Raw genomic sequence first — 26,210 nt, 5'->3', positions numbered from 1 at the left:
AAAATCAGAAAAAAAAATCTCATAAAAGCCCCTTCTTTGCCTTGCCTTGAGAATATTTTAAAAACAGCAAATTTATAAATAAAACAGAGAATAGTCCTTAAAATAAAAAGTCAGAGTGCAAAGTCTATCAGCTAGAATGCAGCTCTTCCACTTCCCTTGCATCCAGATAAGAACACAAAAGCTTGGGAAAGCTGGGTGGATTATTCAGGTTCCCTTGCTCGTGGCAAAGACTGGGACAGAAACATAGTGGCTGCTGCGGCACACTGCCCAGACGCCTCCCCCCGCCCGCCCCACTTGTATAGGCTCATTCCGTCTGTCAACAGCTAGGAGTGCTGGTTGCTGAAACAAACAGCCAGTTTCCTCTCCAGGAATTCCCTCTTTCTCTGGACACTGTCCTCTGCCAAAGGAAAGCTGCCTTGCCCAAGTCTATGCTTTCTCCCTAGGGACAGCGTGCATTCCACAACTAACTAATGCGGGGCCAGGGGAAATTCAAAGGACCAGCCTCTTTGCCTCAATTCAGGATAATCCAGGACCCTTTGAAGGGCCATTCTAGCTCCAGTGCTACCCCATGGGATCTGCTGAAGCCTTTGGTTCAACTGTACCAAGGTTCAATGTCGCCATCTGTCTTGTCCTGGTTCCACTACTTCAATTATGAAAGACAAAAGGAGCTTCCCAGAATGCTTATGTATTTCTCCATGCTGTCACTACTGTGGAATAAGACAGAGGAGGGAAGCAGTTAGTTGAAGGGTTAAAACTGGAAGTGAAATAGAAGAATAGATGGAGACGGCAAAAAGAAGAAGTGAAATCAAACTACTTCCTTTCTCCTCCATCTCAAGCTCCACTTGTACACAGAGACTGAGAGCAACAGATGGACCCTAACTCCTTCCTGACTAGATGATGGACTTCTGTCTTCAGTGTCTCCCATCTTACTTTCTTACCTCCTAACTCACTTCCTTTTCTCTATCCACCCTTCAGATTTATGTAAACTGTTGGATAATGTAAACATATTCAAAGTTAGCTTTGGATTGTAAAATGAAGAATTGGGACTTTCTGCTTCTGAGGTGGTCGTGATCTCAGCTTCTGTTCTAACCTGCTTCTACTCTGGGAGAGACCCTATGAGCACGCCTTCTGTACTCACAGCCACCAGCCAGCAATACCAGCCGCATCTGCACTCAGGGTTTACATCCTGATCAGTGACCTTCCTGGATATGACAGCAGCTGTACAAGTGTCTAGGGAAGCAGCCACTAGCCACATGTGGCCATTCACATTTAATTAAAATTAAATTTGTTAATTAATATGATGAAATTAATTTAAAAAAAAAAACAGTCCCTTAGTTGTACTCGCCACACTTCAGGGGTTCAATAACCACATGTGGCTGGTGTCTACGATACTGGACAGTTCCAATGTAGAATATTTCCTTCACTGTAAAAAGTTCTGTTGGACAATAATGTTAAATCTGAAATCTTCACAATATGGTCCTGACCATATTTTTGCCCTATGTGGACAGAACTGATTTGGGTGACCTATCTGGCGTGACTGACTACATCAGGCAAGGTTTTAGACTCCACCAACTTCCTAAACAAGTAAGTTTCAGTGACCAGTTAGAAAGTCTGGAGACATTTACTGTGTCCTAATCACATTGTCTTCAAAGTGACCCTTATCCCTTGTCTTTCCATTTCCATTGCCACCATTCTAAACAATCATGATTATACTGACAGTTAAAAGTTCTAAGTGTTTCCTATGTGCCGGATTCTATGTGCTCCTTATTTATCATCTCATTTAATTCTCATGACAGTTCCATGAGGTGGACAATATTATCATCATAGAAGATAAGATTGAGTTTTAATCAAGTGTCTTGTCCAAAGGCAAATAGCTGGTAAAAGAAGGTTTCTCAGTTTCTCAGTTTCTTAGATGCCACTGCCTTCATCATCACAGACTTAGACGGCTGGAAAACATCTGGCTGTTTACTTCTCTTTATATCCTTCCACTTACAGTTCAGATTGCATACTGCTGTCAGACTAATTTTTCTTAAATTTCACTTTTTTCTTTAACATTTTTAATGTCTCTGTTTTGTGCTGCATCTAGTCCATGGCCTGGCATTTTTAAAATGAGTTTTATTGATTTAATTGATTTATAAATTGATTTGCAATTTATAAAAGTGCATAATTTATTTCAAAATGTATAAGCTGATGACATTTACTTTTCAAGACTTTTTGGATAAAAATATTCATTTTATTGTATTCTAGTATATGATTGATTGTGGCCAACCTTTTACCATTCTCTATATTTCTGTATACAACCAAACTAAACTTATTGTCCATCCTTCTTTTTTCTACGCCCCACCCCCACCCCCGGAGAGGTAATTAGCTTGCTTGCTTGCTTGCTTGCTTGCTTGCTTGCTTTTTCTTTCTTTCTTTACTTATTTAAATGGAGTGTACTGAACCTAGGACCTTGTGCATGCTAAGCACACACTCTACCACTGAGCTATACCACTCTCATCCATCTTTCTTTAAAGAGTATTTTCTGCTTCTAATCAGAACAGCCTCCTTGTACTTCAGAAACAGGATTGCCTTCAGAGTAGTGAGGGCTCCACCATTTTCCATTTAATCACATATTCCCTTGAATTGCCTCCTGACATTTTGTGTTTATTAATGGGTTTATTAATATTAATAATATTAATAAACACCTACTGGTTGACTGAAATCACATGAAAATAAATTTAAATTATGTTTCTAAGTCCTGGTAACAAGAAAGGAAGCTGGAAATATTTTCTAGGAAATACAAAGTGGCCAATCCTGTCTCAAAGGAATATTGAGCATTTCGGTATCAAATTGTTAAGTACATCTTTTGAGAAAAATTGTGAGATAACCTACATGTACCCTGCTCTGAACTTCTTCTAGCACTCAACCCATCAGGAAATAAATTTTCTTTATAGCTCTCGCTGAAAGTATCCAATTGTTGGCAAATAACACTTTCAGTACTTTTAGTGGTATAAGCCTTGGAAGAAATTACCTCAAAACCAGTAGAATTGCAACTAAACTTCAGCTTCTTTGTGGAAGCTTTGGAAAATGCATTAATGCTTGAAGAATGTCAGCCATAAATATAGTTAATGGAAGTATGGGTTTACATGTGGGCGGCGAGGGAGGGAAGATGCAAGAGAAAAAAATTGCTGAGTTGCCTTTCAGGAAACAAATTGTCTGCTGGAAAAACACTGATTTGGGTTTGGAGTAAAACAAGTTTGGAACTGAGAACATTCTTTGCTGCTTACTATGTGTCCTTTCCAAGTCTCTTATATTCTGTGATTTGCATTATTATTATCTGTAAAATGTGGATAATGGTAACAGTGGGAGGAAAATTAATGAACCCCCCAAGATGTCCATGTCTTAACCCCTAGAACCTGTGAATGTGTTATGTTACACGATAAATGGGGCTTTGCATGTGTGATTAAAGATATATACCTTGAGATGGGGCGTTTTCTTCGGTTATTCAACTGGGCCCAATCTAGTCACACAAACACTTAAAACTGGGAAACTTCTCCTCTCTGAAATCAGAAAGATGTTGTGACAGATGGCACAGGAGAGATTTGAAAGATAAGTGGGACTCACCCTAACGTTGCTGGCTTTGATGGAGGCAAGAAGCTGTGAGCCAAGGAAATGGGGACCTAAGTCCTACAACTGCAAGGGACTAAATTCTGCTAAGCAAGGAATCGAACTCTCCCCTTGAGACTCCAGAAGGAAACACAGCCCTGCCGACACCTCAATTTTGGCCTGGTGAGACCCTTGTTGGAATTCTGACCTATAAAACCGTAATAACATAATAAATTTGTGTCCTTTAATTCACTAAATTTGCGGTAACTTGTTATGCAGCAATAAAAAATGAATACAATAACATTAGCCACCTACCTTGCAGCGCTGCTGTGTCGTAACATGTATAAAAATGCATTGGAAATTATAAAGCAGCATACACAAGCTAATTGGTACCACTGATGCTCTCAGCATTATCAGGCTCTGTCCCGCTCTTGAATCACCAGGTTTTGAAATGACAGTCTTAGAAATAGTAGCCACCGTTTACTGAGCATCTATTCTGTGCAAGATGTTCCACATATACAATATAATTTCTTCTGTCCTGTGACTATATAGAGTCACGCCATTTTATATACGTGCGACCTGACTAGAAATTTTAGCCTGTTGGATTTTATCAGATTTATATGTCTTTTAAACATTTTTACAATTAAAAAAAATTATTTTTAAAAATTGAGTTATAATTGACATGTAACATTATGTTTGTTTCAGGTAAGACATCTTGGTAAGGGTTTATCTGCCCTGAGCCAGGGTGGGAAACGTTCAGAAACATAATTCCTATGACAAAATACTAGGAGAAAATATTGTAAGTTTGTCTTTGCTCTTTTTTGATCACCAAAGAAGAAAATTAAAACAGAAGTCACCAGAGAGAAGGAGATGCAGCACTTGTAGTGATTAAATAGAAGCCATTATCCAGAGTGGTCTTCACCAGAAGGTGCACAATTTACATTTAGATCTTGGCTGGAAGATCCCTCCTGCTGAACTGTGGGCTCTGATCAGACACAGGTCCCAAGGAGCTGTCTACTATGTGCACGCTCTGTGTAAAGAGAAAAATTAAAGAAGAAATCTCAGTTTGAAAATGAGACTTAAGGTACCATGCTTTGAATCCTGAAATCCCAAACATATCTCTACAGAAGAAAACGTTCTTTGAAAATTAATTGAAGACGTTCAGCCCCGTGTTTGGACATATTCTTTCAAACAGCCTCAGAGTTCAGTGATGTTCTTTCATGTAGTCAGAACAAAACTTTATTTTTGGCAGAGAGAGAAGGCTAGAAATGACAGGTCACAAGAATGTAAGAGAATGGGGAAAGTAAACAAATATCCTCGATTACTTAATGATTTTGATGCTACTCCCCACAGTTAAAGGCACGTGTCCCTGAAATTCCAGTTATTATTTAAGTTTCTGCACCCCTTCCTCAACTCTTATTCTGATACAGTGTGGTTGTCTAAGTGTGGGGATGTAGACTGTAGCCTTGGAAAAAAATGTCTTGACTGGACAAAGTTGAAGAAAACACACTCATACACTCATGACCTTAGTTTCAGGGCTGGCCGTAGGGAAAGCTGTGAAGTAGGCAGATTTTCCTTTTTTTCTAAAATTTTGCACTTCCCTATTCTCAGTCCCTTCCTCCATTTCAAAATCTTCCACTCCCAGACCTGAAAATCCTCTTATGTTATCCACATCTTTTACAATATTTAATAAACTAATTTACCCTTCTGTATTATTGACATACCTTAAGGGTATCTGCATTTTAATGGAGACCTTCGTAGGTGTTGCTATTTCAAAGGAAGGGATTTCTAACGGTAACACTGCAGAATTTACGGGTAAAGATGACTTCCTGAAGCTTCTCAGAACATCAAGTAGTGACCAGTTGCCTATTTCACCTCAACATCATTCCCTTCTCAGCCCAGGAGCCGAATGTGGGTGGAGCTAATCTTCCTGGCACTAATGGCTGGTTGTTCAATAGAATCCACCAATATTTAGGTATTTTAGTGATAACCAACATCTCACTAGTGCTGAGAGTAATAGAAACAGATATAATTCATATTCAAGAAGCATTAAATCCATATTCACAGTTAGTCCCACAAAACTGACACTGGTTTAAGAAATACAACAGAAAAGCTATATCCTTAAGTCTCTTATTTCCTGCATAGTGTGGGTTATATCTACCCATAAAGCTGACACTGACTAGAAGGCTGATGCTAACGGTAAGGGTTTGGTACACGTTTGACTAGACCGTGCCTTAAACAAACTGGACCGTGTTCCCTGATATAGGACACATGGGAGGATCAGGGAAACGGTGCTCATTTCTCGTACTGGTGACTATTTGAGATTGATGGAAGCCTATGGGACATGATTTTCTTTTTCAACTTTGTGCTGGAAAAAAAAAAGTTTTCCACAAGAGTAGAGACTTTGGAATGCTCTCTCTCACAACTTGCTTCCCACATCAGTTCCAGATAACAACTCTCATAGGTCTGAGTTACCTTTGAGTTCTAATCGTTCTCATGATGCTTTGAAAGAGGTCTAATTAGCTCTCTATCTCAGGGAAGACTGGAGAAGTGGGAATGATTTGCCAGGGGCATTCTTCTGTCCCTTGCTGGGTAAATTCACAATTGCTTGCTTTTCAGAGGCGAAGAATTAAACTCTTATTACTACTGATGACGTGGATATTTAGGATCTTGTTCTGAATCTACTAATATTTATTGACTGTGTTCATCCAAGAGAAATATAAAAAATTACAGAAATAGGTATTAGGATTCTTTAGCCAGGGCACATTTAAAATATTATTCAGACAACTTAGCAGTTCACGCTAAGAGTATCAAAATGATGACAATTGCACTACTGCAAAACCACAGTCTTATGTTCATTGTGGACCCCTCATACATAACCCATCACTTAAATTTTATCCATTTTACCTCCCGCATTGTTCTTTTATATCCCTTGATCTCTAGCCCCACTGCTGTTGCACCAGTTCAAGCACCCATCATTTTTATCTTTACCTTTATTTTGACATAATTTCCTACTTAAAGAAAAATGGCAAAAATAGTGAAAGAACTTCCATATACCCTCCACCCAAATTCCCCACATGTTAATGTTTTATGATATTTGTTTTCTTTCTTTTCTTTCTCTCTATTTTCCCCTGAACTGTTTCAGAGTAGACATGAGGCATCTTTACTCACCCCTCCAACACCTCATTGTGTATTTTTTAAAAACAAGGGCTCTTTATTACATAACTGCAGTACAAGAATCAAACTTAGGAAATTAACATCGATATCACTGTTATCTGACTTACAGACCTAATTCTGATTTCACAGTTTGTCTCATAATGTCCCTGCAGCAGAAGAAAACCCGGAGTCGTGCGCTGCATTCAGCTGTCATGCCTCTTCAGCCTTCTTTCACTGGGAACAATTCCTCAGCATTTCTTTTCATGCCATAGGCATTTTTGAAGTGGATGGGCTAATTATTTCATACACTGCCCCCCCCCCAGTGTGGGTTTATCTGATGATTCTTCATGATCAGACTCAGGTATGGATTTCTTCTCAGTGAATCACATGGGGAGGTACATAGTATCAATCTGACCCATTACCGGTGGTGTCAGCTTGATCATCCAGTCAAGGTGGAGTCTGCCAGTTTCTTTACTGTAAAATTACTATTTTTCCTTTTAATGAATGAGTATCTCATGAGAAGAATCTCATTATTTTTCACCAGGGGGGCACAATAGCCTGTGCTGGGTAACTCTGATTAGCTTGGCCATGTCCCCATCCCAACCTTCTGCATCCTTCTTTGTGGCCTACAACACTGAACTGTGTGGACCGTATTAGCTTGGTCCTCTGGCTAATGGGTGGGTTTGGTTAATTGTGGGGGGGGGGGGGTCCTGCAGGAGATATGAAGAGAGTGGAGAATGAGAGAGTGAGTCCGGGGACCCCCAAGGACAGGTGATATTCCTCAGCTGAAGGGCAGGGCACTTCTCGGCCTGCAGCTCTGGGTTTTGTAACTGCCCTTTCCCCTTGTTGTCCCGAGCCTAGGGGTGTAGCACACATCCCTTGCAGTTTCTCTACATTTCCCACATTCTTCCCCACACCTTTGTGGACTCTCCTTATGTTTCTCAATTTGAATGTGTCATACGTTTCCTGCAAGGACCTTCATGATAATCAGCCTCCTGTGGCATTCATACTTTTCTTCCCCATTTTCTCTTAGTTGCAGATATGCTGGTCTACACTGATCTCAATCCTGGCTTGCACTTCTGTCAATCTGACCTGGGCAGAAAGTACATTTGATGCTAAAGGCTTCAGTGAATTACATCAAAGATGAGCTTCTCTGTTCCGCAGCCAGTCCTCCAGCTTGCCTGGGGACTTCTTACTCTCACAACTCTAGCACAACGTGTGACTTCTGCGGACTTCTGCCTTGGTTTGCTGCTTAACATTGACTTCCTACCAGGGCAGAGTCCTCTTCTGACCCAATTTCTTTTTTGACGAGGGCGCTAATATTCTGCTTCACTCTGCTGGCCCCTTTCTCCAGATGCTGGACCCTTGTCCCCAGACCCCCACATATTTTGATGGATGCTGTTTGCACCACCATTCTTCTGTCTGCCCTGCCAGACCTCTCTCCACCTTGTTTTCTCCCTCCCTTCTCCATACTGGCCCATATGTGCCCACTAACCCTTACTTTCTGGCTCCAGCTGGGTTTGGCCAATGGGGGAGTCCTGACTGGAGATCCCAGGGAGTGTCTGGGTCAGACAGAGGTATTGTATCACTAGCTTCTCCCCTCTGGGGTTACCTTGAGCTGCCCACCTCCTTCTTCTGAAGATCAGAGCTCTGCTCCAGGTGGTCCTCTGCTTCCAGATTCTAGGAACTGCTTTCACTCCTCACTCCTTCTGGTCTAGGGACGGTTACAGCCTAGGTGGGTACTGACATACTGCATTTTCCCTTGTGATTTCAACCTACAACCTTAGAAATAGTCCCTTAATTGAACTTCCCTGGATTTTTCTGAGTGTGATGGATGCTTCCTTCTAGGACCCTGGCTGGTACAGGTTTGATAGCGACAACTGAATCTGTCTTGGCAGATCACCTGGTGCCAGAAACCTCATTTTGTCAAAATGTACCTGCTCAGTGGATCTCAGACACTGATGACTGCTGCAACCAAGCTAGGGGATCACTGTGCCCTTTTGGACTGGTTATTTGACTGCAGACTACCTCCTTGGGCACCAGTCCTACAGCTGGGTCAGTTTCTCCCAGCTTTGTCCCTGCCCAGTCCTGGCTTCATTCCCCTCATTACTTACTCTTGCTGTTGAAGTATTAACATGACTTGTAGCAGAAGCAACACTTGCCCAGGTGAAAACATGAATCTCCTTTTCTGTAAGCTACATGAGACACATTTTTTTTAGTCTGGACCTGACCTTTATGGTGGACAGACCCTGGAAAACTAGCCTTCTAACTCAGTTCTGCTATGGATGCAAAAATATGTCTAAAATATTTATATATAAACCATCAAGGACATGCTTTTCAATATGATTTATAATATAGCTTACTAGTTTAAATTTTTAGTTACTTTAGATGTTAAAAATAAGTATAAACTGGTTTCACTCTACAAGAATTTGCTGTCAAGAAAATTCTGTACCTACTTGATAACTCTCTAAGGTTCTCCATTTGTGGAGATATTTGAATGTGTTTTAAAAACGGAGCCAGTAGATTAGTAGTCACGTTTTAGTGTTTTTCCGCTGTTTTTAGGATAATAAAAATTGCACTGTAACCCAGAAATGCACCTTTGTATCTTAAATTGTGCCAGGTACAAAGGATAATTTGTAGTGAAATGTCCTAAATTACAACACGTCACTTTGAAGCACCTTTGGCTTAGACTGCATCATGAGATCATTCCATTTAGAGTTTTCTAGTATGCTATTTTAATAGTATATTAATTTGTTGGTCATGTGTAAACTCTATATACCTTTTAATGTGACATTACCTACTGTAACATTTTGGAATAGCTATTTGTACTCCGTTTTGAGTTGGTTGGGTCATGATTTGACAGGCTTTGCTATTTGTCTTATGTTAAATGATTGATGGTCTTACTCCAGTTCCTAATGGGCTTGTGTTTATCTCTGTTGAGGCTGGCATTAATAGGTCTTCTCAACAAAGATGCCAAGGACTGACCTGGAACAGACTCTAAATTATTAATTTTTAGCTTTGAAGATGTTCCTTCTAGGTCAGGATTGAGGCCAACTAGTAGCACAATGCACCAGAGCAGAATTGTCACTGCTGTGTTTCTCCTGAATGCGAGGGACCGTCAAAACTAGACAACGATGTTAAATAAATTCATTAGTTAGAAGACAAGCAACATCTAGAATCTTAGTTGAAATGTTTTAAGGCCTGATATACTTATAGTAAAAATAGATATAAAAGGAATTTGCAATAGATTTCATAAGCAATTCTGTGGAATCCTCATTATAACCAGAGCTTTAATATTGAGAGATTAGCTGTATTGTTCCCTGACCCCCAGTTTTATTAAAAAATAATTGACCAATATCATTGTATATAGTTAAAGTGTACACCGTGATAATTTGACATACATATACATTGCAGAATGATTACCAACATCAATATAATTAACATATCAATCATCTCACACAGTTAATTTTTTTTTTTGTAGTGAGAAAGGTGAAGATCTATTCTCAGCAACTTCCCTTTCAAGTATACAATACCACGTTGTTAACTATAGTCACCATGCTGTGCATTAGATCTTAAGAACTTACTCACGTATACCTGAGACTTTGTGTTCTTTGACCTACATCTCATTTGTATATGCCATCTATTTGACCTTCCTTTTCTATTTGTGCAGTTTCCAAAGAATAAATAGGAAGAAGAGAAAAAAAAAAAAAACACTTAGGGGAAGAATTTAATCATTTTATTTTACAAATAAATTATTGGATTAAAAAATGGCTTTGATAAAATGATGTCATAATTCTGCTTGCAGATTTTTTTTAAATTGTTGGGAAGGGCCATCCAAAAGTGTATTAATTGTTGTTTTACTTGAACAAGCTCACACTAATGAAGCAGAGGATAATTGTACAAATTATCAGGAGCCTGAAAGAGGTAGAACTAATTAAAACATAGGATCTCCTACCCCTGCTCCCTGGATTTTATTAAAATTTCTGCTTCTCCACTGCTTGACTTCTTGTAGAGTTGGTCTAGCTTACTGCCAGCCGTCACCCTGGGAATCTATGCTATCTTTTTATTTTCCCGTTTATTTAACACCCACCCTACCCCTGTCCCACTCGTGTCCAACCCGACTGGCCCAGGCCCGCACAGGGCGCAGCAGGGAGCCGGTCCTTCAAAGCAAACCCTAGAAATAAATAAGCATGGGTCTCCGCAGTCCGGGGGCTGACGTCCGGTGGCTACCCAGGTCCGAGTCAATTCACTAGCAGTGAATCCTCCTCCGAGGCGTCCCTGCCGCAGCAGCAGAGGAGGCTGCAGGCGGAGCCGCTCCCGCGGCGGAATTTGCCCGAGGTGGGGCTGTCCTGGCACTGCGCGATGTAGGCCTGGAGCTCACTCTCCTCGGCGCCCGCTCCGCCCGGGTGCTTGATGGTGTCATAGGCCCCGGTGATCAGCGCGATGAAGAGGCTGATGAAGAAGTACAGGCAGAGCTGGGAGAACAGCCAGACCAGGTTGCTGCGGCCCTGCTGCGCCTGCATCGCCGCGAAGGTCACGAACATGTCATCCCCGTTGATAAGCGAGAACAGGCACTCTGACACCGTGGACAGTGAGCGGAACTTCACGTGGTAGGGACCCAACACGATCCAGCCACAGAAGCAATAGCCCAGGTAGATGACAGCCACGCAGCAGCAGAAGCGCATGACGCTGGGCAGGGCCACTCGCAGTGTGGCAATGAGGATATTGTACTTATGGAAGAAGGTCAGGTAGCGGATGACGCCGACCCAGACGAGCAGCGTTGAGGTGCCCAGGAGGATGCTGCAGACGTCGTAGCTTGCCAGGTTCTTGGCTTTGATGCCAATCTTCATGCTGGTGCCGGAGATGGTGAGCACATCGCTGGTGACCAGCAGGATGTACCAGCCATTGACAAACTCCAGCCATTCCCACAGGCTGATGACCCACCCCCGCTGCCGCCTCATGAACCTGACAAACTCGTTCTGCAGCAGGAACCCTCGGAGCAGCGAGCGGGCGCAGAGCAGGAAGGAGAAGGCGCAGGTGAGGATCATCACCACGTCAAACAGGAGCCGGAAGCTGTTGTCTCCATGGCCAAAGACGCTGGGGTGCTTACACTCCTGGATGTGGGCCTGGGTCTCCAGGCTGATGGGGATACGCCCACTGTGTGCCTTATTGTCAAATGTGATCAGGATGCTGAAAGTGTAGCAGTCTGGGATTTCATTGTTGATCAGGCTCTGGAGGTTAATGGTCTTTAGCTGGAAGTGGATGGTGACGTTGATCAGCTTGTGGAATTTGAGCGTGAGGTTCTTGTAACTGGTGATGCCATCCGAGTGGGAGAAATCATCACTGGGGGGCACAAGGGGTCTCTCAGGGGGGTCCACCCGGATACAGTCAGTGATGACCATCGGGTCGATGTCAAAGGTGTCATTGGCTGGGTCCACGTGGCCCCAGCGGTAGTACCGCTGGCAGAGGGCCAGGGCTGAGCCGTTGGCCCAGGGGCCGCCCCCGCCCCGCACGTAGGCGTACTGGCCCAGGGGCACATCGGGGAGCATCAGGTACTGGTGCTATTAGATCTATGCTATTTAACTTTGTTGTGTTACATACAATATAGAAGGCAAGTGGAAAAACACAAAGGAGCCTCAGGGTAAATGAAATCTGGACTCCCCCAGACATCTTTATCTAGCAATGCAAACCAACTTGCTAATGGAAACACCCAAAGTCCTGTGCCCATATCTCAGCTTCCAGATACAATGTGGCTGTGAAGTGACAGAGGCAGGGAAAAGCATCAGCTCATTTATAGAAATCTTTCTTGCTGTGTCGATCTCTGAAAACCGAAAGCTGAAATTTTAACTCCTGGCAATGAGAATGCTGTCATGATGCAAATGTTCAAGCAGGTTCCACTCTATCAGTTGTGTTCCCGTAGAGCTGTACCCCTTCATCCACCAAAGACTAGACAAACAGGATGATGCTATCACTTTCTGGGAAATAACTTCTCCCAGATTGAATATCTGGGTGACAAAGTGACAATATATTCATTTGTGAAGTAGGTAGCTGGTTGGCTCTTTTGATCACTGACTACAGTGCTACTCTAACTTGGTTGCTCCTTAAATGGGTTAATAGTTTACCTTAAGGCTAAAGTCAATTTAAATAAACATGAGAACCGTGGCTGAAATGCCTCCCAACTCCTCACAGTGACAGAACCTCACTAGGGTAGCTGAGCCCCAGGTGTTTGCACCCTGCCTCATTTTTCTTATCAACCAGCCTGCAGGCTTTTAACATGTGACAGTTGAAACACTGTAGTATTGAGGTCAGAGGAAAACTGGCCTCCAGCTAAAGCTGAGTATCATCAGTGAGCTGGTACCATTCTGAGGCACCAGCTGACTGACCTTGGCTTTACGAAACACTGAACAATTTTCAGGCCTAAGGACAGGACACATGGTTTGGGCCTTTGAACTTGATGTTTTTATGTCAAAATTAGCTTTGGGAGATATATGAACTGCCATAACTAATTGCCTTAGTTTCTGAAAATGGAGCTTTAAAGCAAGAGAATGTCAATTACTAGTTAAGTAAAATTATAACACAAATTCCTTGCATTTGCAAAATGCTTTCACATGTACTGTCTTCTCTTATTCTCTTAGTAATCAGAAGATGTTTTTATCCTCTTTTCTAGATGAAAAAACTGAGAGCAATAAAGACTGAGAGATTTTCCCAGGGACACTGCAGAGCTGATACCCGATCTTCTGGCTTGCAGTTCAGAGCCTTTCCATTGTGGTGCATGTGCTGTCTGAGAGAGGGAGACCTTTAACCGGCCAGCTGGTCAGCTGAAATGGACTGAGCACATACTAGTAACTGTATCTAGGGTATAAATTCCTTTCCTCTTTGTAAATCTAAAATGACCAGGTAAATAATTTCAGTTATTTGATTAAAAAGTATGCAATATAGCAAATTCATAATTTAATTATCCTGACAAGTTTGGATAAGAAATCACATCCTGTATTGCATAGAGGCATATTACAATTTAAAAATATCTTTGCTATGATTTTCACTTTGGACTCCAATATCATATGGTGCAGATTTCTGCATTTATTTTAAAAAGTTTCTATTTAGTAATCAGAAAGCTAATCCATTTTTCGTGCCCATAGATTCAAGGAAAGGGAAACATGAACAGATATATAGAATGATTAAAATCAACAAATTATTATCTAATCCTGTATCACAGAAAAGAAGAAAGAGGAAGAAAGGAAGAGAGAAAGAAAAGAAAGAGGAAACAAAAAGGAAGGAAGGAAGGAAGACTGGATAAATAGTAGAAGTCTGAAACGATTTTGTCAAATAATCTATTCTGTAATTTTTCATGTCTGCTGATATACAGGCATTAACTCTGCTACTCATAGCCATCTGAAGCATGTTCTGCTTCTGTGGTTTCTGTATTCTGGTGCATTTTAGCTCCCTGAAAACTTCCCATTTCTTTACCATATACATGGTTTCACATTTAGTATGGCGTTCGCATTACCCATGCTTCCTTCAGCCTACCAAACATCCCACAATATTTATGAATAATCTTAGTCTGTCCTCTTGCTTTCTCTAGCAAAAACTCTAACTTTAAAGATCAGAAAGCTGAGTTTCAGAGTTGGAAAATTACTCATAGACATCCCCTGATTCAAGTGGGTCCAATTAATGCATAACACTCTTGCCTACGTCACTAAGATATGAATACTGGAGAATGAACACCCTAAGAATGGCAAATATGGTGGCCACACCCATCCCCACTTCTTTTTAGCGGTCATGGTTTCTTGGTGTTCTTAGGAAACTTAACAAAACACAGAGATCATTTAGCAGGAAACATCTTAGGAGTTTTACTTATCAATGGAGCCAGATGCTAACATAGTTTAAGCCCAAGTATAAGGCAAGTTTTTATAAAGATTTTGAATTTATGCTTCCACTGTAGCCAAAGAAGATGTGTGTCTGGCGCCTCCAGCTAGAACTCTGCAAGTGGAGACACGTTGGTGTTAATACAACAGTTCAGAGATATTATCAGTTAGGTAGATTCTGGAGGAATGCTGCAAGGACCTGATTGTCAGATAAATTGATAAATCACAAAAGGGGGATGTTGGCAGCTTCTCATGGACTGCATGCTGACAGAAGCACAGAGGCTAAACTGTTGAGGGGGTAAAACACTGTTGCGGTAGTGGTCTGGGATTTAAGTGAAAGGCAATATTGATCAGAGGGGGAGGAAACAGAGATTAACATTGGGCCTGAATCCTACACTTCAGAACAAGACATTAACTGGGGAAACTCACTTGGATTCTAGCCCAGTTGCAGACCATTCAAGCAAAATGTGCATTTTCATGAAAGCAACCTAAGTGTCCATCAACAGATGAACTTGATAAAGAAGATGTGACACATATATGACATACATGATGGACTACTACTCAGCCATAAAAAAGAATGAAATATTGCTATCTGCAGCAATATGGATGGACCTAGAGACTATCATAGTAAGTGAAATAGGTAAGACAGAGAAAGACAAATATTATATGCTATCACTTACATGTGGAATGTAAAAAATAATAGAAATGATTTATTTACAAAACAGGAACAGCCCTACAGACATAGAAAACAAACTTATGGTTGCCAAGGGGAAAGGGGGTATAAATTAGGAGTATAGGATTAACAGATACACCCTACTGTATATAAAAGAGATAAACCACGAGAATTTACTGTATAGCACAGGGAGTTATATTCAATATCTTGTAATAACCTACAATGAAAACAAAATCTGAATCACTTTGCTGTATGCCTGAAACCAACACAACATTGTAAATCAACTAGACTTTTTAAAAAAAAAAATTAAGTCAGGGCTAAATCTGACTTGGGGAAAATAGGGAGAGGTTGGTAAAAGGATACAAACTTTCAGTTATAAGATAAATAAAGTTTGAGATCTGATGTATTAACATGGTAAATATAGTTAATGACACTGAACTATATAATTAAAATTTGCTAAGAGAGTAGAAGTTAAATGTTCTCACCAAGAAATAAAATAATTGATAAAAAAAATGCCACATTTTCAGAAGTAACATGTCAAGAACTCTAATCAATTGGGTATAGCACATTGGTAGATATTATGGTTGATTAAAATTCTTCCATTTATTTGCTTGTTTATTTATTCAAGTTTTGCAGCTGTAGCTCTTAGGATTTTGTGGTTACTTAGAGGAACATGGAAACTCTGTCTAGAACAAGATTTTCTTAGCCACAAGACATTCATCATGTCATGGGAGTCAGATAAGGTCCTAGTGCAAGCTAACAGAAGACCTACAAGTATTTTAAAGGCCTGATGTTGTGGCCTTCTGCAGCCTTCTAATTTTACGCCTCCTGTGCTTATCAGGGCAGCCCATTTAACAAAGGGAACAATCTTATCCAGGAACTTTGAATTATTCTGTATTATTATAGACACTTTGAATGTCATGGGATCCTGCATTATTGGAAGTTTATGTATCAATTTCATCAGAGACAGCGGGAAGTAGCAGATACATTCAAAAATTGGGGCTACAGAAACAACCAAAGGGACACAGTAAAAGTCACTCTCTGTCCATTCCTAGCTCTCTGCCTTGGTGTCACAGCAAATTCCTAGCGGAGAATGGGAGGAGGGTGGTCAGTTCTATATGCCTTTAGAACCTCTTGGAAGTTCCATCTCTGTAAACTCAGATGTATGAAATCTTAATTGAGCAATGTCATCCAACACTGACATGGGCAGGGGGTCCCTGCCAGCTCCTCTGGATTTTAGCCTCGAAATGTGTGGGTCCAATTGAAGACTCATCTGGAGGCACACAGGCAATCATAAATGTAATGATATAGAAACTATGGTTTTGGAGTTGGTAAAGTAACTGACATTGCCTCGAAGCTGATGAGAATTCACTTTTCTACAGGTCCTGAAGTGTATCTGTGGTGGCAGAAAGCAAGAATGTCTGATGGGCTCTGACAGTCCAAGGAACCCTGCTTGTGTCTCACCTCTCAGGGTTATCTGTGTAACCTCACTGGTTCCTGTCAAGGAAGGACGCATATCAGTGTTTCCCAGCTTTTTTTTTTTTTTTTTTTTTTTTGACTCGAACACCTTTCAATGAAATACATAATCTATCTAGGGCCCCTAGAAGTTAAAAATAATTACTATTATTTGTGTGAAGTAAGTGATTTGAAAGGCAAGTAAAATTTTCAGATCAGTATGTCTTCAAAGATTACTATATACATTTTTATTCTTTTTCTTAATATTGTTTTATATACATTGTACATTAGTCACTATATACTTAAATTTATCAGTGGGCTTTAGAAAATACTTAATTTTCTTTTTCTTTTTTACTGAGGTAAAAACTGAATTTTACTGAAGTACAGCTGACATATATTATATTAGTTTCAAGTGTACATCATGATTCAATATTTGTATATATTGTAAAATGATGACCACAATAAGTATATGTAACATCCATCACCATAAGCAGTTATAGATTTTGTTTTCTTGTGATAAGAACTTTTAAGATCAATTCTCTTAGCAACTTTCAAATACGCAACACAGTATTACTAACTTCAGTTGCTATGCTGTACATTACAACCCCCATGACTTATTAAGAAAAAGCTTAATTTTCTTGAATTTTATTGTATGAGAAAAAGCATAATTTGTTGATGAACCAATTAAAATAATATATGTTTCATTTAAAATTACATATACATTAAAACATACTAAAATGTAACAGCCTATTATTTATCAAACCTTGGCAAAAAAAAAACACTTTTGTAGCTATGCTTAGATTTTTTACCACTTGCTTAAAAAAGGAGCTAGCTTATTTTCATAATTTTTTTTTGTTTCTAAGTGGTTGGATAGAGAAGGCTTCAGGCTGCTATGCCAAACACTTATCCACAAATAACATATTGAGAGTTTAGAAGGCCTTTATTCCTAACAAATTATAAGACAATTTGGGTAAAATGTTATTATATTTCCTTTTCAACAATGATTTTTAAAGTACTAGAAGTACACCAATGCGCTGCATAAAAAAAAGGTTGATCAGACATGCAGTTTACGAATTCAGTGTTGATTGTCCTGAAGGAAATGTTCAGAACGATCATTTTATGCTTCGTATCAGGACTATATGTTGCAAACCATAGAAAACTATTCTTGAAAAATCAAGCAAAAAGAGAATTGACTGGAAGGCCATGGGTGACGCACACATCAAAGGAAGCTCAAGGGCCAGGTCAGAAACAGCAAGAACCTACAAAGCTATTAGGTTTTGTGAGCAGTAGCTAATTCAATAGTCCTGTTAAAGTACCATCTCAGAGGTGAATCAGCTGTCATTGTTTCCTGTCCCAGGAAAAGCAATTGGGTTGGCCTGCTCTGGATAACATGCTCACTGCGTGACTATGGTAGAGGGGGATGTCCCACTTATATTGTACCCACTAGGAAAGAGGTGCTGATGCTCTCCCAGAAGAAAATGGTGTTATCATCCGAAGATGCTGGGCGAACATGAACAACACACGTCAATATATATGTCTTTCTGTCTCCAAACAGTGGTCCCTTATGGGTATTAAATTATATAATATGTAACTAAGAATAAAAATTATTTTAAGCTGAAGAACAAATAAAACTTTCAACTAGTAGTATTAACCTGGATAGTAAACTGACTAAATGATTGAGTCTTCAGAATGTCCATCTGATCTCCATTGGCTGCCATGAATGTTCATTAGATAAACTCCTAGAGGCTCTAATTTAAAGGAAAACATCTGAACAATTATTTTCTTATCAATTTTAAAACACTCTCCTTCCTCTGTGTGTAGCAGACACTTGCTGTTCTCGGCTTCTTGGCATTCATTGCCTTTTCCCATGGCAACAGTAACTTAGTTTTCATTGTCTCAGGAGAAGGCAACTTCATCCCTAGTTCTAGGGATGGGCCCTGACTGACTGAAGCCCAGTTCATTCTCCTGACCACAAGGATTAAGTTTCATGAAACAAAAAGGGCTTAAGAAAAACCAGGATATGTCTTCCAGGGATTTCTAGAAAAGAAGAATCCTTGTTTTTCTTCAGAACTTATCTGGAGAGATACGTTCTCTTTCTCTGGATGATATGGGATGCAGACGTGAGGCCTGATAGTGCTGCAGCCATTTTGCTACAATGAGAAATATCAAGTCTGAAGTCAAACTTGATATAAGGAAGAGAATTGCAGAGAAATGGAGCTGGAGCAAACTGCACCTGAAATTGTCATTCCTTGTGGACCTAAAATGAGTGAATCTAAAATGTCTGCTCTAAAAATTACTCATTCTAGACTATTTACATCAGAATCTCCTTGGTGTGAGTGATTTTTAAGACTCCCTGTACCATTCTGATGGAGAACCATGTTGAGAACCACCATCTTAAACAGAGGAGGATGGCTGTCGTTTGTCTCCTAATTAAGCACTTACAGAAGCCTTTATATTATCCCAATAAAAAAATTCCCTTTCACATGTCAAATGAAATCCTTGACCAATACACACTGTCTCAGCAGAAAATTTAATAAACTTAGATTAAAAAAAAAAAAGACAATCACTAAAGCTGATCATTCAGAAGAATCACAGGCTAAGTGCCAACTATCTCTTCCTCCAAGAAGTTCTGTAGATCAACTCAAAAGAATTACTGAATTGGTCACAGCCCAATCAGGAAAACGGAAATCATCATTCATGAGATTAGTAACCACTGGAGAAACCGAGGGAGGAGGTGATGTTATCAGAGCCCAGTGGTCAGGGTTACCTGAAGGAAGCTGGAACCAGCATGGGTTTTTTTTAGTGGTAGCTGGAGTCAAGGAGGAGATACATCTGCTACCAGAGATAATCCCCAAGGCAGAGAAGGAGAAATAGCCTCCCTTCTGTCTTCTTCCCCACCTCTGATCAGCACTTCCCATTAGATGTCTCATTGACTACATCCAGCAGAACAGTGGCTGACAAAGGAGCCTGGGAGAAAGGGCAGTCTAGATTCTTGATTGGATTTAGGTCCAATTTTATACATTATTATTTATCTTCTGGCAGGAATACTTCAAGGTGGGACTGTGCACTCCCTATTATACTACTTCATGAGGTGTATGTCTTGACTGTTCCATTTTTAATGATGCTGGACTTGATCAGTTGGTTTTTGTGGTGTCAGCCTGACCCACTCATTTTTAAAGTTCCCTTAATGGTTTCACCATCCATTTATTATGAGCTCTTTTTCCTCTTTCTTTCCTTTCCTTTCCTTTCTCTCATCTCCTTTCTCCTCTTTCCTTCCTTCCTTCATCTCTTTCAGCTGAAATATGGCCATTTCTAATTCTAACATTCTTTTTGCATTTGTTAGTTAGAATTCTTCAATGAAGAACTTTCATTCATCAATATTGTGTTATCTAAAAATACGTTTTGTACAAGAAATGCAGAAAAATGGGAAAAATGCATTTTCCTTTATTAATTCTCAGAATCCTGAATTGGTTAACCAACAACCTCCATACATAAAATTTTTACACTATTTTGTGAATACGTTCTCATCCCATGTAAAATTTTCAGGCAATTATTAAATTTAATGGTTATTTAATACTTATTGGTAGGAATATATCACAATTTACTTAACCATTTCCTTATTCATTTATTTATTGAATTATTTTATTTTATTTTTTATGTTGCATAATGTATTTTTATTTATTTATATTTTTTAAAAATATATTTTTATTGAAGTATAGTCAGTTTACAATGTTGTGTCAATTTCTGGTGTACAGCACAATACCTATGTCATATAGAAATATACCTATATTTGTTTTCATATTCTTTTAACCGTTAAGTTACTTCAAAATATTGAATATAGTTCCCTGTGCTATACAGTATAAACTTCTTTATTTTATATACAGAAAGTATATACAGAAGTTAGTATCTGCAAATCTTGGAGAGGGGAAGGGGGTGGGAAGGGATAAATTAGGAGTTTGAGATTTATAGGTACTTACTACTATACATAAAATAGATACACAACATTTCTTTATTTAGGTTGCTGATACATTTTTTTGTTACATATAATGCTAAAATGGACAACTTGACATACATTTATGGGCAAATTTCTGATGATATATTTAGGAGAAATTCTGAAAAGCAGAATTATAAAGTCAATGAACTTTAAGGCCCTTGGTACCTATTGACAAGGTCAATATTATTATTTAATAAATAATTCTTTAATTATGTTAATTTCTGAGATAGAAAACTTATTTAATGTTAGTGGCCATTTCTTTCTAATTATTTTTCTTTCTGTAATACAACTATTGCTAAATATAAATCTACCCCTTACTTCCATGTTAAGATCTGGGGGTTGAGAAAACTGAAGTGGCAAGAGGGTCTTGTGATGAGTCAATTTTTGTAAAAAGATGACTCATAGTAATTTCGGATATTCTCTGCTAAGCAAATACTATGAAATCATAGCCAGGCGTCCCAGCTGCCTCACAGTTTACTGGGACTGTCCATCATATCTCTTAGTTTGGTAAGGATCACTGGGAAGGCAGAAAAGACTATAATGCAAAATAGAACTTTAAGCAAAAATCAGAGGAAGTTACCTAGTATAATGGACTGAATTGTGTCCTTCCTCTGCTGCCAAATTCGTATGTTGATAGGACTGGTGTCCTTACAAGAAGAGGAAGAAACACCAGAGCTCTCTCTTTCTCTTCCTCTGTTTACACAGAGGAAAGAACATGTGGGGACACAGACAGAACATGGATGGCCATCTGCAAACCAGGAATAAAGGTCTCACCAGAGACTAATCCAGTCAGATCCTGATCTTGAGTTTCTAGCCTCCAGAACTGGGAGGAAATAAATTCGCTGTTTAAGCCACCAGTCTGTGGTCTTTTGTTATGGCAGCACAAGCAGCCTAACACATACTGACACTTGAATAATTTTATTTAAAAAAAAAAAAAAGCAGTTTGTTTATTTAGCTTGATTCTCTTAGGCAGACTATATATTGAGATATAATTTGCATACCCTAAAAGTTAATCATTTTAACTGTAGTATTCAATGAGTTTTAGTAAATGTATACCATTGTGAAACCATTACCAAAATCCAGTTTTAGAATATCTGATCTATTTTTTCTAAAAGGATTATAATAAGTATCAATGATGAGCTTGGTTTTGATATAGCTATTAATGAATATAAATTTGGGGTACATGAGACCAGAGTATGATATAACAGAGAGGAATTCTGGGGACACACATATTTATTGGTGACTCACAATAACTGCTCACAAACTGACAGATATACTTGAAAGTTATGCCAGAATCATAAGATGAAATGGGTCTAGACTCTTCTATGATTTGAAACAGTGTTTTCAGAAAATAATTCACTTTGTCAAGATTTTATAAGTAACCAGTACAGAGTTGTACTTAGTATACTATAGTTTAAAAAATTCTCCATAATTATAATAATACCTCCTTTACATTCTAACTTTGTCCATTTGTGTACTACTTTTATTATATTCATGAGAAATTAGTCTATTATTATTTTTCAAAGAATTTGAATTTGCTGTTAATTTGTTTTTTCTTTTCTATGTTCTAATGTCTTGAATGTAATAGTTTTTTATTCTTTTATTAAATAATAAATTATAATAATAAATTTGCCTCTATGGGTCATCTTGAGAAACATTTTATAAGTTTTTATATGATTTCTTCATTATTTACCAAGTGTCTATTTTTTAAATTATGGGTTGCTTCTTAGTCTAATCTTTTTTATTTTTAATAAGAGAGTTTTAAAACTCAAGTCTAAATGCTGATAATTTAGAAAAAGTAGATTTTACAAAATACATGATGCACTGAATAAAGCTTGAAGAAATTCTGAGAGATTTTCTGGATTCTCTCAAGAATTTTGTCTATGTAGCTTTGTTGTGCATTATGAAAAATTCAGATAAAGCAGAGAATGACAAAAACAAAAACAAAAACAAAAAGCATCTATATGCTGCAAATATTATTAATGTAGTTTCTATATTTTCTTATTTTCCTCCGTGTTATCTCCAGATATAAATGAGTCCTTGGCTGATATAAGCTTTGCCTCTCAAAACTTTATAAATATGACACTGTCGTCTTAAGGTAATATTGCAGAGAACCCTGAAGACAAAATTATTTTTTTCCATTGTTATCACTCTATTTTTTCTACATAAATGCTTATAGAGATTTATTCATCTTCATAATAAAAATTTCCTATAATATGTTTTGTTATGGACCTCTTTTCATTATTTTTATAATACAAAGCAAATTCTTTAAATTTGAAGACTTAGGTCTTCATTTCAGTCAGTAAAATTTTTTTCCATTACATTTTCAATCAGGATTTTGCTCTTTTGGTTCAGGGTCTTTCAATAATACCAATTTATCCATTTATTGAATTTCTATTCTTTGGACTTTATTATTTTTACTTTTGTCATTTTTTCTTTTCATTTTTAGAAGAGATTTCTAAATTTTGACCTTAGTCACTAATTCAGTATCTTTTATTTGTCTCAGTTGTGCTAGTGATTACATTTTATTACAGCTTTCTATTTTAAGTCAGATTTTTCATTTCTAATGTCATGTAAATATTACCTGATTCCAATTCTGTTTTCACATTTATTATGTCACTCTTTTTGAATTTACTCCTTATTCAGAAGTTTCTTATCTTCTTTTATTTTACTGAAAATACAGAAGTTTTCTTTTTCTGCTATTGTGGTAAGAATTTCCCTTGTGCCAAAGAATTTGTCATAAACCACTTCCAGTTAGGGAGCAGATAAATGTTCATGAGTCCTAAACTATTTACATGCTGCAGGTTGGCTGGATTGAGATGGATTCTATGCCACTCAAAGTATCTGTTGTTTGATAGTTTGAACCAACAGAGTAAAAGCAAAATTAGGGTCCCCATGGTTGATTCACAGATTGTTCCTATTTTCACTTTTGCTCATAGTGCCTTAAGTTGTTGAATCTGTTTTTCTAAGCATGCAATACATCTATTGTCACCACCATATCTTCCTCCTTTTCCTAAACACACACACACACACACACACACACACACACACACACCCCACTTACTTTTTGTGTTCTGGGAATTTTATTCTCCAAAAAAATAAGGTAGTAATAAGGACCAGGCTGGGGTAGAGTATGCTGTCTTCCTCTGAAGGTTTTTTTTTTTTTTTGGTCCTGGGTGGGATCCTTTGCCCTGTGTTCTGGCTAGTATTGATGCTACATTTTTGATCTGCATGATCTACAGTGAAGGATAAAAGAAAGTTCCTCCTATATTCTTTCAAGTTGTCAGTTTTCTCTATTTAAAGTAGCTGCTACACTGTATACAATAGCCAAGACATGGAAGCAACCTAAATGTCCATTGACAGATGACTGGATGAAGAAGTAGCGGTATATTTATACAATGGAATACTACTCAGCCATAAAAAAGAATAAAATAATGCCATTTGCAGCAACATGGATGGACCTAGAGATCATCATTCTAAGTTAATTAAGTCAGAAAGAGAAAGAAAAATACCATATGATATCACTCATAAGTGGAATCAAAAGAAAGAAAGAAAGAAAAAAGGACAGTATGAACTCATCTACAAAACAGACATAGACTCACAGACATAGTAAACAATCTTATGGTTACCAGGGAAAGGGGATGGGAAGGGATAAATATGGTAGTTTGAGATTTACAAATGTTAGCCACTATATATAAAAATAGATTTAAAAAGTTTCTTCTGTATAGCACAGGGAACTATGTTCAACATCTCGTAATACCTTTAATGAAAAAGAATATGAAAATGAATATATATATGTATATGCATGACTGGAACATTGTGCTATACACCAGAAACTGACACACTGTAACTGACTGTACTTCAATTTAAAAAATTAAAAAAAAAAAAGTGGCTGCTATTACGATTTACAATTTGCCTCCCTAGTTCCTGTAGTGAATGGAATTCTCTCTGTTTCTGGTAGTAGTATGATTGTCAGTTTTAGTTTTTGTTGTCATCAATTTTTGTCTTTCCTTTGCCTTCGTAGGTATTTTATCAAGCTGTAGGGACAGTCTGCAGCCTGGACAGCTAGTCAAGTGCCAATTTTTGAAGTGTTTCCTTGGATCCCAATTTTAAACATTGTTACCAGGTCATGTCCTGGCATCTCTTAGTCACTTATGTGACTATCACCCAGATAAACTGAGTTCCTGCCTTAGCAAACAGGGAGACTACAACTCCTCTATTCTCTTCTAGCATGGCTTTATTCTTATTCAGGACTAAGAGTAAGAACTAACTAAATTTAGTGGCTAATTACTGTCAGAAATGAAACTTCCTATCAACTGTGACAAAATTAGAATCACGATTTTTTGTCAGCTATTGTTCAGGAATTCAAGTTGACCAGACTAACTAACTATTCAACAGGTTAGTTCTTATAGTTAACAGAAGTATATTTTGTAACTGATTCATCTTTCCTGGGCAAAAAGGACTTAATATCACTCAAAACTGTATTTGGTGGGAAACAAGATATTTAATAAATGTTTAGGTCAGCTATGTGCTTATATGTACCTTGAAATTCTAGGTCTGTATTTTCTCTACTGTGATATGTGATGAGCAGTTGGCCTTAGCGAAGTATTCATTGAGATACTCAACATGATGAAATGCTGCTTCTGTAGAAAATTTTGCTCTGTAGAGTTCCTGTAGAAAATGGAATAGTTGGCACTGTCCCCAAGTGAGACTACAAGCTGGTCTTTTTTGGCAGACTCCTCTGAATCTGTATAGGAGAGTTGAACACATGTAGAAGGAATTTGCTTTATGAGAGTATATCAGTTATTTATTGCTGCATAACAAGCTACCCCAACAGTTAGTAGCTTTAAACAACAACAATTTATTGAGCTTACAATTCTATAGCTGGCAATCTGGGCTAGGCTCAGCGAGGCAGTTATTTTGGTCTCCATGGAAATTGCTCATTTATCTGCAGTCAGCGGCTGGCAGGTCAACTGGGAGCTGGCTGTCTGAAGACAACCTCACTCACACTTCAGCAGATGGTTCATTGTCAGGTTGGACAATGGGGGACACCTGGGTCACTTGTCTCTTGCATCCAGTAGGCTAGACTAGGCTTATTCACATGGAAGTGCAGAGAGTTCCAGGTGAGAGGAAGAAAGTTTGCGAGCTATCCTGAGACTAGACTAGGAGCTGGCAGAATGTTGCTTTCATGGCATTCCATTGGCCAAAGCAACAGATAGTGTGGAGAAACCAACCCTATCCCTTAACAAGAGGACCTGCTAATTCACATTGCAAAGGGACATGGATACAGAGGTGAGTGCATAGTGTGGCTATTTTTGCAAGCTATCAGAGAAATGTATTTAATATGGAGATGACTTGATGAATCAGTAAAATTAGTTTCCTTTGGCAGCTGTAACAAATTACCACAAACTCAGTTACTTAAAAACAATACACATTTACTCTTGCACAGTTCTGGGAGCCAGAAATCTAAATCAGTCTC

The 26,210-nt window shown here is 38.6% G+C and overlaps 1 protein-coding gene across 1 annotated transcript in view; it reads right to left on the bottom strand.

The window, feature by feature from the left end:
- Nucleotides 1-10,557: 10,557 nt before the first annotated feature.
- LOC116660211 (mucolipin-1-like) overlaps nucleotides 10,558-26,210 on the bottom strand; it is a 71,468-nt gene continuing 55,815 nt past the window's right edge. The window contains exon 2 of the mRNA XM_032468995.1: nucleotides 10,558-12,305. Coding sequence (XP_032324886.1) covers nucleotides 10,986-12,305 — 1,320 coding nt within the window. The 3' untranslated portion in view covers nucleotides 10,558-10,985. The remainder of the gene's footprint in view (nucleotides 12,306-26,210) is intronic.

This window comes from Camelus ferus, chromosome 3 (genome assembly GCF_009834535.1).
Source record: "Camelus ferus isolate YT-003-E chromosome 3, BCGSAC_Cfer_1.0, whole genome shotgun sequence".
Taxonomy (NCBI): domain Eukaryota; kingdom Metazoa; phylum Chordata; class Mammalia; order Artiodactyla; family Camelidae; genus Camelus; species Camelus ferus.
This window is presented reverse-complemented; position numbering and strand designations above follow the sequence as displayed.